The sequence below is a fragment of the Sebastes fasciatus genome, chromosome 16 (genome assembly GCF_043250625.1).
Source record: "Sebastes fasciatus isolate fSebFas1 chromosome 16, fSebFas1.pri, whole genome shotgun sequence".
Lineage (NCBI taxonomy): Eukaryota > Metazoa > Chordata > Actinopteri > Perciformes > Sebastidae > Sebastes > Sebastes fasciatus.
The window spans coordinates 350,504-364,563 of NC_133810.1; the positions used below are offsets into that span (position 1 = coordinate 350,504).

At 50.3% G+C, this 14,060-nt stretch overlaps 2 protein-coding genes and 1 long non-coding RNA gene across 9 annotated transcripts in view; all 3 read left to right on the forward strand.

Moving 5' to 3' along the window:
* Positions 1-519: 519 nt before the first annotated feature.
* On the forward strand, positions 520-7,552 carry pwwp2a (PWWP domain containing 2A). The gene is made up of 2 exons (XM_074609950.1): positions 520-1,401; positions 5,531-7,552. The coding sequence occupies exons 1-2, from the start codon at positions 569-571 to the stop codon at positions 7,488-7,490; spliced, it is 2,793 nt and encodes a 930-aa protein (XP_074466051.1). The 5' UTR covers positions 520-568; the 3' UTR covers positions 7,491-7,552.
* A 946-nt stretch (positions 7,553-8,498) lies between these two features.
* LOC141752220 (uncharacterized) lies at positions 8,499-11,187 on the forward strand. 4 transcript variants are annotated; one of them, XR_012590183.1, is made up of 3 exons: positions 8,792-9,051; positions 9,260-10,765; positions 11,154-11,187. It is a non-coding gene; the product is annotated as an uncharacterized LOC141752220 (long non-coding RNA). The 4 variants fall into 4 exon arrangements; XR_012590181.1 differs by having other exon boundaries at positions 8,793-9,051; positions 9,260-10,742; positions 11,143-11,168; XR_012590184.1 differs by having other exon boundaries at positions 8,794-9,051; positions 9,338-10,742; positions 11,143-11,166.
* Positions 11,188-13,230: 2,043 nt separating this feature from the next.
* The window catches only part of slc23a1 (solute carrier family 23 member 1), a 14,835-nt gene continuing 14,005 nt past the window's right edge, over positions 13,231-14,060 (forward strand). For all 4 annotated transcript variants that reach the window (XM_074609952.1, XM_074609957.1, XM_074609956.1 and 1 more), the window contains exon 1: positions 13,231-13,749. The gene's annotated coding sequence lies outside the window, so the exon portion shown is untranslated. The remainder of the gene's footprint in view (positions 13,750-14,060) is intronic.

The window sequence follows — 14,060 nt, forward strand, 5'->3', positions numbered from 1 at the left end:
AGAATATCTAGTGAATGTTCAGTGGACGTTTGTGCAGAAATAACTGCTGCAGCTCCTCCAGACCAACAGAGGTTTCCCGTGTCTTGTGAAGTGACGGGGCTCCGCAGAGAGAAACGTTATCGTCTCCCCCGTTCCCTCCGGCCGCGGTCGGGAGGCTGAGGCGGGAAAAGCCAACACTAGGATCAGCATTGATTCATGGAGAGACCTTGGCCGGCTCTCTGAGTCTCTGAGTCTCTGGAGTCGGCTCTCTGAGTCTCTGGTACCGGCTCTCTGAGTCTCTGAGTCTCTGAGTCTCTGGTACCGGCTCTCTGAGTCTCTGAGTCTCTGGACCGGCTCTCTGAGTCTCTGAGTCTCTGGTACCGGCTCTCTGAGTCTCTGAGTCTCTGGTACCGGCTCTCTGAGTCTCTGAGTCTCTGGTACCGGCTCTCTGAGTCTCTGAGTCTCTGGTACCGGCTCTCTGGTGTCGGCTCTCTGGTACCGGCTCTCTGAGTCTCTGAGTCTCTGGTGTCGGCTCTCTGGCCCGGCTCGTCCCGGACCGCCCCCCCCGCTCGGCTCACAGCGGGGTAAAATGGCGGCCGTGGCTGCAGAGCCCCGAGCTGCTGGTCCAACAACAACAAGAACCCAGAACCCTGAAGGACCGGAACCGGGCCCCGCACAGCCCGGCCCGGCCGGACCGGAGCTGCCTGCAGACACACAGGACATGAACGGCCCGCGGGGGGTCGAGCGGGTCCACCGGGAGGACCGGGAGGACCGGGAGAGAGCCGGTGGAGGATCCGGGGCCGGGTCCGCTGGAGGATCCGGGGCCGGGTCTGGAGGAGGAGGGGAGGACGGGGAGCTCCAGAACCTCTCTGACCAGCCCGGTACCGGTACCGGGCTGCTGCTCAGTCAGTCCCCGGTGGACCTGCTGGGGGACCGGCTGGGGGACCGGTACCGCTCCTCCCTGCTGGACCCGCAGTCCTCCGCCGTCTTCCTGCACTCCTACCCGGCTCCTCCGCCCGGGACCGGGACCGGGACCGGGACCGGGACCGGGCTCTCTCTGGCGGAACCAGCAGAACCGACGGACAGAGACAGAGACTACCCGGAGCTGAGACCTGGTCCCGGTCCCGCGGAGGACCTCCTGGACCCGGAGACAGAGCCCGGGTTCAGGACCTCAGCTGGTACCGAGGACTCCTCCGGTCCCGGTCCCGGCCGGGCCCAGAAGAGACGGCTGCTGACAGAACCCCTGAAGCAGGAGGACTCCTCTGGACCCGGTCCCCCTCCTGGACCGGAACCGGTTCAGGTTCTGAGTCCCGGCTCCGAGGTCCGGGTCTCTCTGGACCACGTCATCGATGACGCGTTGGTGGTGTCCTTCCGGTTGGGTGAGAAGATGTTCTCAGGTGTTCTGATGGACGTCTCCAAAAGGTACTCTACCTGATCAATACATCTACCTGATCAATACATCTACCTGATCAATACTACCTGATCAATACATCTACCTGATCAATACATCTACCTGATCAATACATCTACCTGATCAATACTACCTGATCAATACTACCTGATCAATACATCTACCTGATCAATACTACCTGATCAATACATCTACCTGATCAATACTACCTGATCAATACATCTACCTGATCAATACATCTACCTGATCAATACTACCTGATCAATACATCTACCTGATCAATACATCCACCTGATCAATACTACCTGATCAATACTACCTGATCAATACATCTACCTGATCAATACTACCTGATCAATACTACCTGATCAATACATCTACCTGATCAATACATCCACCTGATCAATACTACCTGATCAATACTACCTGATCAATACTACCTGATCAATACATCTACCTGATCAATACTACCTGATCAATACTACCTGATCAATACATCTACCTGATCAATACTAACTGATCAATACTACCTGATCAATACTACCTGATCAATACATCTACCTGATCAATACTACCTGATCAATACTACCTGATCAATACATCTACCTGATCAATACTAACTGATCAATACTACCTGATCAATACATCTACCTGATCAATACTACCTGATCAATACTACCTGATCAATACATCTACCTGATCAATACTACCTGATCAATACTACCTGATCAATACATCTACCTGATCAATACATCCACCTGATCAATACTACCTGATCAATACTACCTGATCAATACATCTACCTGATCAATACTACCTGATCAATACATCTACCTGATCAATACATCTACCTGATCAATACATCTACCTGATCAATACATCTACCTGATCAATACTACCTGATCAATACTAACTGATCAATACATCTACGAACTGATCAATATATCAACTTATAGATCAATGTCTCCACTTATTGATTCATGTCTAATAAGGACTCATGAATCAATAAGTTGATATTGTAATAAAGCTCCGTTGGTTCATTCTGATCAGTTGATCAATAACTTCATGTTTCTGCTTGTAATCAGGATCTCTCCTCATGAATCAATCAAATATCAACTTATTGATCCACGTGTCCAATAAAGTAAAGTAATCTATTAGTTTATATCTCAGCAGAGGAAGAGCTGCTGAGACACAGAGACACAGAGACACAGAGACACAGAGACACTGAGACACTGAGACACAGAGACACAGAGACACAGAGACACAGAGACACAGAGACACTGAGACACAGAGACACAGAGACACAGAGACACAGAGACACTGAGACACTGAGACACGGAGACACGGAGACACGGAGACACGGAGACGAGGAGACACTGAGACACTGAGGAGACACTGAGGAGACACTGAGACACTGAGGAGACACTGAGACTGAGACACTGAGACACAGAGACACTGAGACACAGAGACACAGAGACACAGAGACACTGAGACACGGAGACACGGAGACACGGAGACGAGGAGACACTGAGACACTGAGGAGACACTGAGACACTGAGGAGACACTGAGACTGAGACACTGAGACACAGAGACACTGAGACAGAGACACTGAGACACTGAGACACAGAGACACAGAGACACAGAGACACAGAGACACAGAGACACTGAGACACTGAGACACGGAGACACGGAGACACGGAGACGAGGAGACACTGAGACACTGAGGAGACACTGAGGAGACACTGAGACACTGAGGAGACACTGAGACTGAGACACTGAGACACAGAGACACTGAGACACAGAGACACAGAGACACAGAGACACAGAGACACTGAGACACAGACACAGAGACACAGAGACACTGAGACACAGAGACACAGAGACACAGAGACACAGAGACACAGAGACACTGAGACACGGAGACACGGAGACACGGAGACACGGAGACACGGAGACACGGAGACACGGAGACACGGAGACACGGAGACACGGAGACACTGAGACACTGAGGAGACACTGAGACTGAGACACAGAGACACAGAGACACTGAGACACTGAGACACAGAGACACAGAGACACTGAGACACAGAGACACTGAGACACAGAGACACTGAGACACAGACACAGAGACACAGAGACACAGAGACACTGAGACACTGAGACACAGAGACACAGAGACACTGAGACACAGACACAGAGACACAGAGACACAGAGACACAGAGACACTGAGACACAGAGACACAGAGACACTGAGACACAGAGACACAGAGACACAGAGACGAGGAGACACTGAGACACTGAGGAGACACTGAGGAGACACTGAGACTGAGACACTGAGACACTGAGACACTGAGACTGAGACACTGAGACACTGAGACTGAGACACTGAGACACTGAGACTGAGACACTGAGACACTGAGACACTGAGACTGAGACACTGAGACACTGAGACTGAGACACTGAGACACTGAGACTGAGACACTGAGACACTGAGACACTGAGACTGAGACACTGAGACACTGAGACTGAGACACTGAGACACTGAGACACTGAGACTGAGACACTGAGACACTGAGACACAGAGACACTGAGACTGAGACACTGAGACTGAGACACTGAGACACTGAGACTGAGACACTGAGACACTGAGACACTGAGACTGAGACACTGAGACACTGAGACACAGAGACACTGAGACTGAGACACTGCATGAACACGTGAATAACACAGTATGAAGACATGAATAAAGAATAAAGAGATAATGGGTGAAAAAAATGCAAAAGTGAATACATAAATAAATAAAAGTGTAAATTAAACAGAAGAGTAAATTAATAAGTGAATTAATATAAAGGTAATTAAATAAAAAAAATATCAATTAATGTCACTTTTTATCAATTAATTAATATATATAATATTAATAATATATATAATATTAATAATATATATGATATTAATAATATATATAATATTAATGAATATATATGATATTAATAATATATATAATATTAATAATATATATAATATTAATAATATATATGGTATTAATGAATATTAATTAATATATATGATATTAATAATATATATGGTATTAATAATATATATAATATTAATGAATATATATGATATTAATAATATATATAATATTAATAATATATATAATATTAATAATATATATGGTATTAATGAATATTAATTAATATATATGATATTAATAATATATATGGTATTAATAATATATATAATATTAATGAATATATATGATATTAATAATATATATAATATTAATAATATATATAATATTAATAATATATATGGTATTAATGAATATTAATTAATATATATGATATTAATTAATATATATATGTTATTCTTGTCACTGTTAAAATATTTATTTATTAATCTAGTCATTTATTTATTCATTTGTTTTATTTAGGTGGGCTCCGACCTCCTTAGTCATCACCCTAAAAATCTATTTATCGATCAATTTAATTCATCAGATTAAATTAATTAGTATTTTTTATTAAGTCAACTTTAACACTTAACACTTCCTGAGAGGAGCAGACGAGAGTTTGAGTCGCAGACGAGAGTTTGAGTCGCAGACGAGAGTTTGAGTCGCAGACGAGAGTTTGAGTCGCAGACGAGAGTTTGAGTCGCAGACGAGAGTTTGAGTCGCAGACGAGAGTTTGAGTCGCAGACGAGAGTTTGAGGTGCAGACGAGAGTTTGAGCTGCAGACGAGAGTTTGAGGTGCAGACGAGAGTTTGAGGCGCAGACGAGAGTTTGAGTCGCAGACGAGAGTTTGAGTCGCAGACGAGAGTTTGAGTCGCAGACGAGAGTTTGAGTCGCAGACGAGAGTTTGAGTCGCAGACGAGAGTTTGAGGTGCAGACGAGAGTTTGAGGTGCAGACGAGAGTTTGAGCTGCAGACGAGAGTTTGAGGTGCAGACGAGAGTTTGAGTCGCAGACGAGAGTTTGAGTCGCAGACGAGAGTTTGAGTCGCAGACGAGAGTTTGAGTCGCAGACGAGAGTTTGAGGTGCAGACGAGAGTTTGAGTTTTAAGATCAGACCTCAGGTACTCCAAGATGCAGAATCATCATAAAGTATTTGAGTCTTTAAGGTTCTCATCCTGTCTGTGTGTTTAGGTTCGGACCGTACGGTATTCCAATCACGGTGTTTCCCAGACGGGACGACCGGAGTCGACCTCAGATGGCACCGTCACCGCCGGCTACCGACGTTGACCCGTCCGCCAAACAGGAAGAGATCACCGCGAGTCCTGTGTCCGCGCCCCCTCCCCATCCTCACCCCTGGACCGCCAAACCACCGCCGCTGTTCCAGGAGGGGGCGCTGTATCCCCCTCCTCTGTTCATCAGGGACACCTACAACCAGGCCTTACCTCAGCCGCTGCCACGCAAGATCAAACGGCCAAAGCGGCGCTACCGCTGCGAGGAGCCGACCTCCATCATGAACGCCATCAAGCTCCGCCCCCGCCAGGTGCTCTGCGACAAGTGCAAAGGTGTGGTGGCATCAGGTGGGCACAGGGAGGCGCGGCGGTGCCCGGTGGATCTGAGGGGCGAGGAGGTGTCGCGGCGGCGGCGAGCGGCCGAGGGACCGATCTCCTCTGAGGTCAAACGGCTGAGAAGTGACGACAAGGGAGGACGTACTGCTGCAGACAGACGCTCATCATCAGGGATACGTGTGTCATCTTCACCATCGCCTTCCTCTCGCCGTGTCCTGAGGGGCGTGGCTTCATCTTCGTCCTCGCCGTCGTCCGTGTCCAGCCGCATGTGTCTGAAGCTGAACCCTAAGAAGGTACTGGCCAAAGGTCCGGCTGTCGACTGCTCCAAAGCACCGCAGGTTCTCAAGAAGCTAGCGAGGAGTTCACAGCCGCCGTCGCCGTCGCCGCCGCTGCCGCCGCATCGCCGGCCCAAAGACCAGAACCAGAATCAGAACCAGGGTCAGACCCAGAACCAGGACGGCACCAAGGCTGTGACCCGAGCAGCCGCCCTGCAGAACCACAACCAGAAGGTGCACTTCACTCGCCGCCTGCAACACCTCGGCGGCGCCGCCGTCAGCTCGAGCTCCCTCACGCCACTTCCACCCAGAATGCGCCTCAAACCCCAAAGGTATCGTACCGACGACGGCCAGGTGCTCTCCTGTTCCTCCTCCTCCTCTTCCTCCTCGTCCACCTCCTCGTCCACCTCCTCCCCGCCCAAACAGAGCGTACGCTCGTCGCCTCTCAAACCTGCTTTAAGTCCCGCCCCCACATCAGACCCAGAACCGCCTCCGGTCCCGTCCCTTCCCTCGACCGCAGCTCCTCCTCCGACGCCCTCCTCCTGTGCAGCCAGTGTTGCCGTGGAGACGCAGGAGGTGTGCCCCCCTGGGGAGGAGGGGGTGGAGCAGGGAGAGCAGGGGGCGGAGCCTCCTCCTACCTGCTCCTCCACCTCCTCCTCCCTGGACTCCTCCCACTCAGAGTGCAGCTCCACAGAGACCTTTGACCTCCCTCCTCCAGGAGACCCTCCCTCCGTCCCCGTCCCCGTCCCCGTCCCCGCTCCGCCTCCCTCCTCCCTGTTAGGGCCTCAGTGTCCCTCCTCTTCCTCTCCCGCCACCCAGAGCCCCAGAGCCCATGGCGAGGAGACGCACGCCGGCGGCGAGGAGGAGGAAGAGGAGGGAGGTGAATTGAAGAGGCGTCGTAAGTCTTCCACGTCCTCCTCCTCCTCCTCGTCTTCGTCGTCTTCCTCCGTCTTCTCTAAGTTGGTGTCCAAGTGTGCGCTCCCCGACGGCCGGTCGGTGTGCGTCGGCGACATCGTCTGGGCCAAGATCTACGGCTTCCCCTGGTGGCCGGCGCGCGTGCTCGGCATCACGGTGTCACGGCGCAGCGACACGGGGCTGGCGGTGCGGCAGGAGGCGCGGGTCTCCTGGTTCGGCTCCCCCACCACCTCCTTCCTGCCGCTCACCCAGCTGTCGCCCTTCCTGGAGAGCTTCCAGTCCCGCTTTGACAGGAAGAGGAAGGGTCCGTACCGCCGCGCCATCGCCGAGGCCGCCAACGCAGTCAAACAACTGACGCCTGAAGTCCGGGCGCTGCTCACGCAGTTCGAGACGTAGCATCGGCTACGGCTGCCGACACCTCCCCTCCTGCCCCGCCCCCTCCACACAGGCCCCGCCCCTCCACACAGGCCCCGCCCCCAACAGGAAGTGGGAGGAGCTTGTCCTCCCCCCTCTTCAGACGGATGTGTGTCTGTCAGAGACTAACGCAAACAGATGGACGATGTTCACGTGTCTGCACTTCCTGTTCGGAGAGCTTCTCAGTTACCTGTCAGTGTTCAGGGGGCAGTGGGCGGGGCTTATCTCTGTGGTTACCTCCCCCTGTCTTCACAGAGGTCCTCAGTTTCAGGCAGGTGTTATTCGTATGTTCACACTACGAGCAACAAAACGGCCAGCGTGGCCAGCTACATCGCTACTACCGTTGACGTAGTCATTAACGGCGTGGGAACTGGCTAACGGCTAACGGCTTGACTTGTTGCGCGTCACGCCGCCACGCATCGACTAGCGTCGGTTTGCTTCCGTTGAAAGTGACTCGTAGCCTGTCGCTTTGTCGCTCGTAGTGTGAACACAGCATCAGTCAGAGGCAGCGTTTCCACTCGCCTCACCTTCACAGCGGCGGCGGCGAACGTTCGCTAACCCCGATGATGTCATAGTGATGTCATCAGACTGAAATCCACCTATCCTGATGCGTAGGAGGATGTAGGATGAGTGCTTTAGGACTTAACTTTCAGGATATCTTTGTTCTGGTTTTTAATTCAGGATTCAAGATTCAGCCTGCTGATTGGCTGACAGCATGACATCATGATGATGTCACACAATCAGTGATGTAACAAATAAACACTAATTCAGATGCTGGAGCTAACAGCTGATAAGCTAACAGCTGTAGTGATCGATCGATCGGAATAGAAGTTCTGATTCAACGCCGTCAATCACTTCGATCTGACATGTTTGTCCCTCGCCGGTCCGGCGGCGGTCTGGTGCCGGTCCGGCGGCGGTCTGGTGCCGGTCCGGCGGCGGTCCGGCGGCTGTCTGGTGGCGGTCCGGCGGCGGTCCGGCGGCGGATCCGGTGGCGGTCCGGTGGCGGTCTGGTGCCGGACCGGCGGCAGTCTGGTGGCGGTCTGGTGCCGGTCCGGCGGCGGTCTGGCGGCGGTCTGGTGCCGGTCCGGCGGCGGTCTGGTGCCGGTCCGGCGGCGGTCCGGTGGCGGTCCGGCGGCGGTCCGGCGGCGGTCTGGTGCCGGTCCGGCGGCGGTCTGGTGCCGGTCTGGTGCCGGTCCGGCGGCGGTCTGGTGGCGGTCTGGTGCCGGTCCGGCGGCGGTCTGGTGCCGGTCCGGCGGCGGTCTGGTGGCGGTCCGGCGGCGGTCTGGTGGCGGTCCGGCGGCGGTCTGGTGGCGGTCCGGCGGCGGTCTGGTGCCGGTCCGGCGGCGGTCTGGTGGCGGTCTGGTGCCGGTCCGGCGGCGGTCTGGTGGCGGTGTGAAGCGTGATGTGTCACTCCCTGGTTTGCTGGTTCTGATGAGGAACGTTCCCAGAGTGAAAGTGAAACAAAAACATTCTTCAGTTCACTAAGATGAAAACTGTGAAACACAAAGTGTTGTTCAAACTGAGGCCAGGGGTCCCAAACAGGGTCCCCGTAGTCCAGGATGAGATCAGGTCCCCGTAGTCCAGGATGAGATCTGGTCCCCGTAGTCCAGGATGAGATCTGGTCCCCGTAGTCCAGGATGAGATCAGGTCCCCGTAGTCCAGGATGAGATCTGGTCCCCGTAGTCCAGGATGAGATCAGGTCCCCGTAGTCCAGGATGAGATCTGGTCCCCGTAGTCCAGGATGAGATCAGGTCCCCGTAGTCCAGGATGAGATCTGGTCCCCGTAGTCCAGGATGAGATCTGGTCCCTGTAGTCCAGGATGAGATCAGGTCCCTGTAGTCCAGGATGAGATCTGGTCCCTGTAGTCCAGGATGAGATCAGGTCCCTGTAGTCCAGGATGAGATCTGGTCCCTGTAGTCCAGGATGAGATCAGGTCCCTGTAGTCCAGGATGAGATCTGGTCCCTGTAGTCCAGGATGAGATCTGGTCCCTGTAGTCCAGGATGAGATCTGGTCCCTGTAGTCCTGTATCAGCTGCAGCTCAGAGATGTTCTAGGCAGACGATGTCGATGACGTCTCACTTGTTCTGTGGTTCAGACCCCGGAGCCTCAGTTGATCAACATTAGACTGACAGGGAGGACACACTGACTGTTAGACAGGACGCTGCTCTCATGGTGATGATGATGATGATGATGATGATGATGATGATGATGATGATGGTGATGATGATGGTGATGATGATGATGATGATGATGATGATGATGATGATGATGCTGATGATGGTGATGATGATGATGATGCTGATTATGGTGATGATGATGATGATGATGATGATGATGGTGATGATGATGATGATGATGGTGATGATGATGATGATGATGATGGTGATGAAGGTGGTTTTCCCGCTCTCTGTCAGACTCTTTTGACCGTCTGTTTGCAGATCAGAGACGCTGAACTGAACCTGTTGTTGATAAATGAACTGAACCAACCGGACTAGAATCAGAACCACCCGGACTAGAATCAGAACCACCCGGACTAGAATCAGAACCACAAAGACTAGAATCAGAACCAACCGGACTAGAATCGGAACCAACCGGACTAGAATCAGAACCACCCGGACTAGAATCAGAACCACACAGACTAGATCAGAACCAACCGGACTAGATCAGAACCAACCGGACTAGATCAGAACCAACCGGACTAGAATCAGAACCACCCGGACTAGAATCAGAACCACAAAGACTAGAATCAGAACCAACCGGACTAGAATTGGAACCAACCGGACTAGATCAGAACCAACCAGACTAGATCAGAACCAACCGGACTAGATCAGAACCAACCAGAGTAGATCAGAACCAGCCAGACTAGATCAGAACCAACCGGACTAGATCAGAACCGCTCCGTCTGAGAACAGAACTCTTGTGTATGTTTTTCTTTTGTTTTTTTCTGATGTTTTAAATCTATTAAAAAACTGTCAAACTTCTCTCTGGTTCGTCCTCATTTCTTCTTCTGTGGTTTTATACTGATGGGGTCACGGCGGCGCTGCCTTGCTCAGCAGACCTCAGTCAGATTCTCTCACCTGCAAACAGATGTTTGGTTAAACACGTCTCCAGAGAGTTTTACCTGAAACCATCAAATAGATCCATGTTAAGAACTCCACTAGATCAATAACCATTCAATACTCAGATCAGAGATTTCATCAGGAAACACTCAGTCAGTCAGTCAGTCAGCTGCTCGTTCATACAGCTAACACCAGCAGGTACTGACTACAGACTGGTCAGGTACTGACTACAGACTGGTCAGATACTGACTACAGACTGGTCAGGTACTGACTACAGACTGGTCAGGTACTGACTACAGACTGGTCAGATACTGACTACAGACTGGTCAGGTACTGACTACAGACTGGAGACTACAGTCAGGTACTGACTACAGACTGGTCAGGTACTGACTAAAGACTGGAGACTACAGTCAGGTACTGACTACAGACTGGTCAGGTACTGACTACAGACTGGTCAGGTACTGACTACAGACTGGTCAGGTACTGACTACAGACTGGTCAGGTACTGACTACAGACTGGAGACTACAGTCAGGTACTGACTACAGACTGGTCAGGTACTGACTAAAGACTGGAGACTACAGTCAGGTACTGACTACAGACTGGAGAGTACAGTCAGGTACTGACTAAAGACTGGAGACTACAGTCAGGTACTGACTACAGACTGGAGACTACAGTCAGGTACTGACTACAGACTGGTCAGGTACTGACTAAAGACTGGAGACTACAGTCAGGTACTGACTACAGACTGGAGACTACAGTCAGGTACTGACTACAGACTGGTCAGGTACTGACTAAAGACTGGAGACTACAGTCAGGTACTGACTACAGACTGGAGACTACAGTCAGGTACTGACTACAGACTGGTCAGGTACTGACTAAAGACTGGAGACTACAGTCAGGTACTGACTACAGACTGGTCAGGTACTGACTACAGACTGGTCAGATACTGACTACAGACTGGTCAGGTACTGACTACAGACTGGTCAGGTACTGACTACAGACTGGTCAGGTACTGACTACAGACTGGAGACTACAGTCAGGTACTGACTACAGACTGGTCAGGTACTGACTACAGACTGGTCAGGTACTGACTACAGACTGGAGACTACAGTCAGGTACTGACTATAGACTGGAGACTACAGTCAGGTACTGAGTACAGACTGGTCAGGTACTGACTAAAGACTGGAGACTACAGTCAGGTACTGACTAAAGACGAGAGTACAGTCAGGTACTGACTACAGACTGGAGACTACAGTCAGGTACTGACTACAGACTGGAGACTACAGTCAGGTACTGACTACAGACTGGTCAGGTACTGACTAAAGACTGGAGAGTACAGTCAGGTACTGACTACAGACTGGAGACTACAGTCAGGTACTGACTACAGACTGGTCAGGTACTGACTAAAGACTGGAGAGTACAGTCAGGTACTGACTACAGACTGGAGACTACAGTCAGGAACTGACTACATACTGGAGAGTACAGTCAGGAACTGACTACATACTGGAGAGTACAGTCAGGTACTGACTAAAGACTGGAGAGTACAGTCAGGTACTGACTACAGACTGGAGACTACAGTCAGGAACTGACTACATACTGGAGACTACAGTCAGGAACTGACTACATACTGGAGAGTACAGTCAGGTACTGACTAAAGACTGGAGACTACAGTCAGGTACTGACTAAAGACTGGAGACTACAGTCAGGTACTGACTAAAGACTGGAGAGTACAGTCAGGTACTGACTAAAGACTGGAGAGTACAGTCAGGTACTGACTAAAGACTGGAGAGTACAGTCAGGTACTGACTAAAGACTGGAGAGTACAGTCAGGTACTGACTAAAGACTGGAGACTACAGTCAGGAACTGACTACATACTGGAGACTACAGTCAGGAACTGACTACATACTGGAGAGTACAGTCAGGTACTGACTAAAGACTGGAGACTACAGTCAGGTACTGACTAAAGACTGGAGACTACAGTCAGGTACTGACTAAAGACTGGAGAGTACAGTCAGGTACTGACTAAAGACTGGAGAGTACAGTCAGGTACTGACTAAAGACTGGAGAGTACAGTCAGGTACTGACTAAAGACTGGAGAGTACAGTCAGGTACTGACTAAAGACTGGAGAGTACAGTCAGGTACTGATTAAATACTGAAATATACAGTATATATGTGTATATATGTTGATACACATATATACTGTATATAGTATACATGTCTTTTCTCCACCTGTCTCTCTCTCTCTGATGACATCATCAGTTACACCTGTCTCTCTCTCTCTGATGACATCATCAGTTACACCTGTCTCCCTCTGGTGACATCATCAGTGACACCTGTCTCTCTCTCTCTCTGATGACATCATCAGTTACACCTGTCTCTCTCTCTCTGATGACATCATCAGTTACACCTGTCTCCCTCTGGTGACATCATCAGTGACACCTGTCTCTCTCTCTCTCTGATGACATCATCAGTTACACCTGTCTCTCTCTCTGATGACATCATCAGTGACACCTGTCTCTCTCTCTCTCTGATGACATCATCAGTTACACCTGTCTCTCTCTCTGATGACATCATCAGTTACACCTGTCTCTCTCTCTCTGATGACATCATCAGTTACACCTGTCTCTCTCTCTCTCTCTGCAGCACGACTCTGGAGAGCTGCTGACGCTGAGAATCCTGCGCTGTGATTGGTTGAGAGGCTGAGTGGAGTCAGAGCGACTGATGATCGATCCTATGGACATAAATAATCAATAATTATTTAAGTGAAGAGTTTATATTTATAAAGAAATGGATCGCCGGGTGTTTCCATGGATACCAAGTTTAGATCGATGACATCACGTTTTATTTTGCGTCGTCCAATCAGATAATTGATCAATCAATCATTGATCGATCAGCTAATTGATCAATCAGCTCACACTTGTTTTAGTTTGTTTATATTTAGAGCCGACAGACGGCGACCTGAAGGTGAACGCTGGTTTCCATGGAAACTCTGTCACCTGCACAGAGGCACAGCTCAGTTTAACAGGCTTTACTGCTACACCTGAACGCACCGGTCAACACACCTGTCAGGTGGAGTGAGACATCAATGCAGAGATAGGTCAACACATGTTAGCCTAGCTTAGCACAAAGACTGTCAGCGGAGGGAAACGGTGGACCTGCAGACAGTGCTTCAGATCGTGGTTGTTGAACGTAATGAACTGAACGCTGTTAAAGGGTTAATGTTGTAAGACGAAAACACGGAAAACAAAAGGTCCATTCCAGATCCCACAGAGCTCAGAACCTGTAGTGGAAACAGGTTCACAGTTTTGCATTGCTGATCTACTACTGAGAACGTGGTTTGAACCAGTTTGAACCGGGTTGAACCCGTTTGAACGGGTTTGAACCGGTTCAAACCCGTTTGAACTGGTTCTTTTAGGGTTTGAATCATCCATCCGTCTTCACAGACATTTGTTATTTCTCTGATCTGAATTTTATTCAACTATGTGAAGAC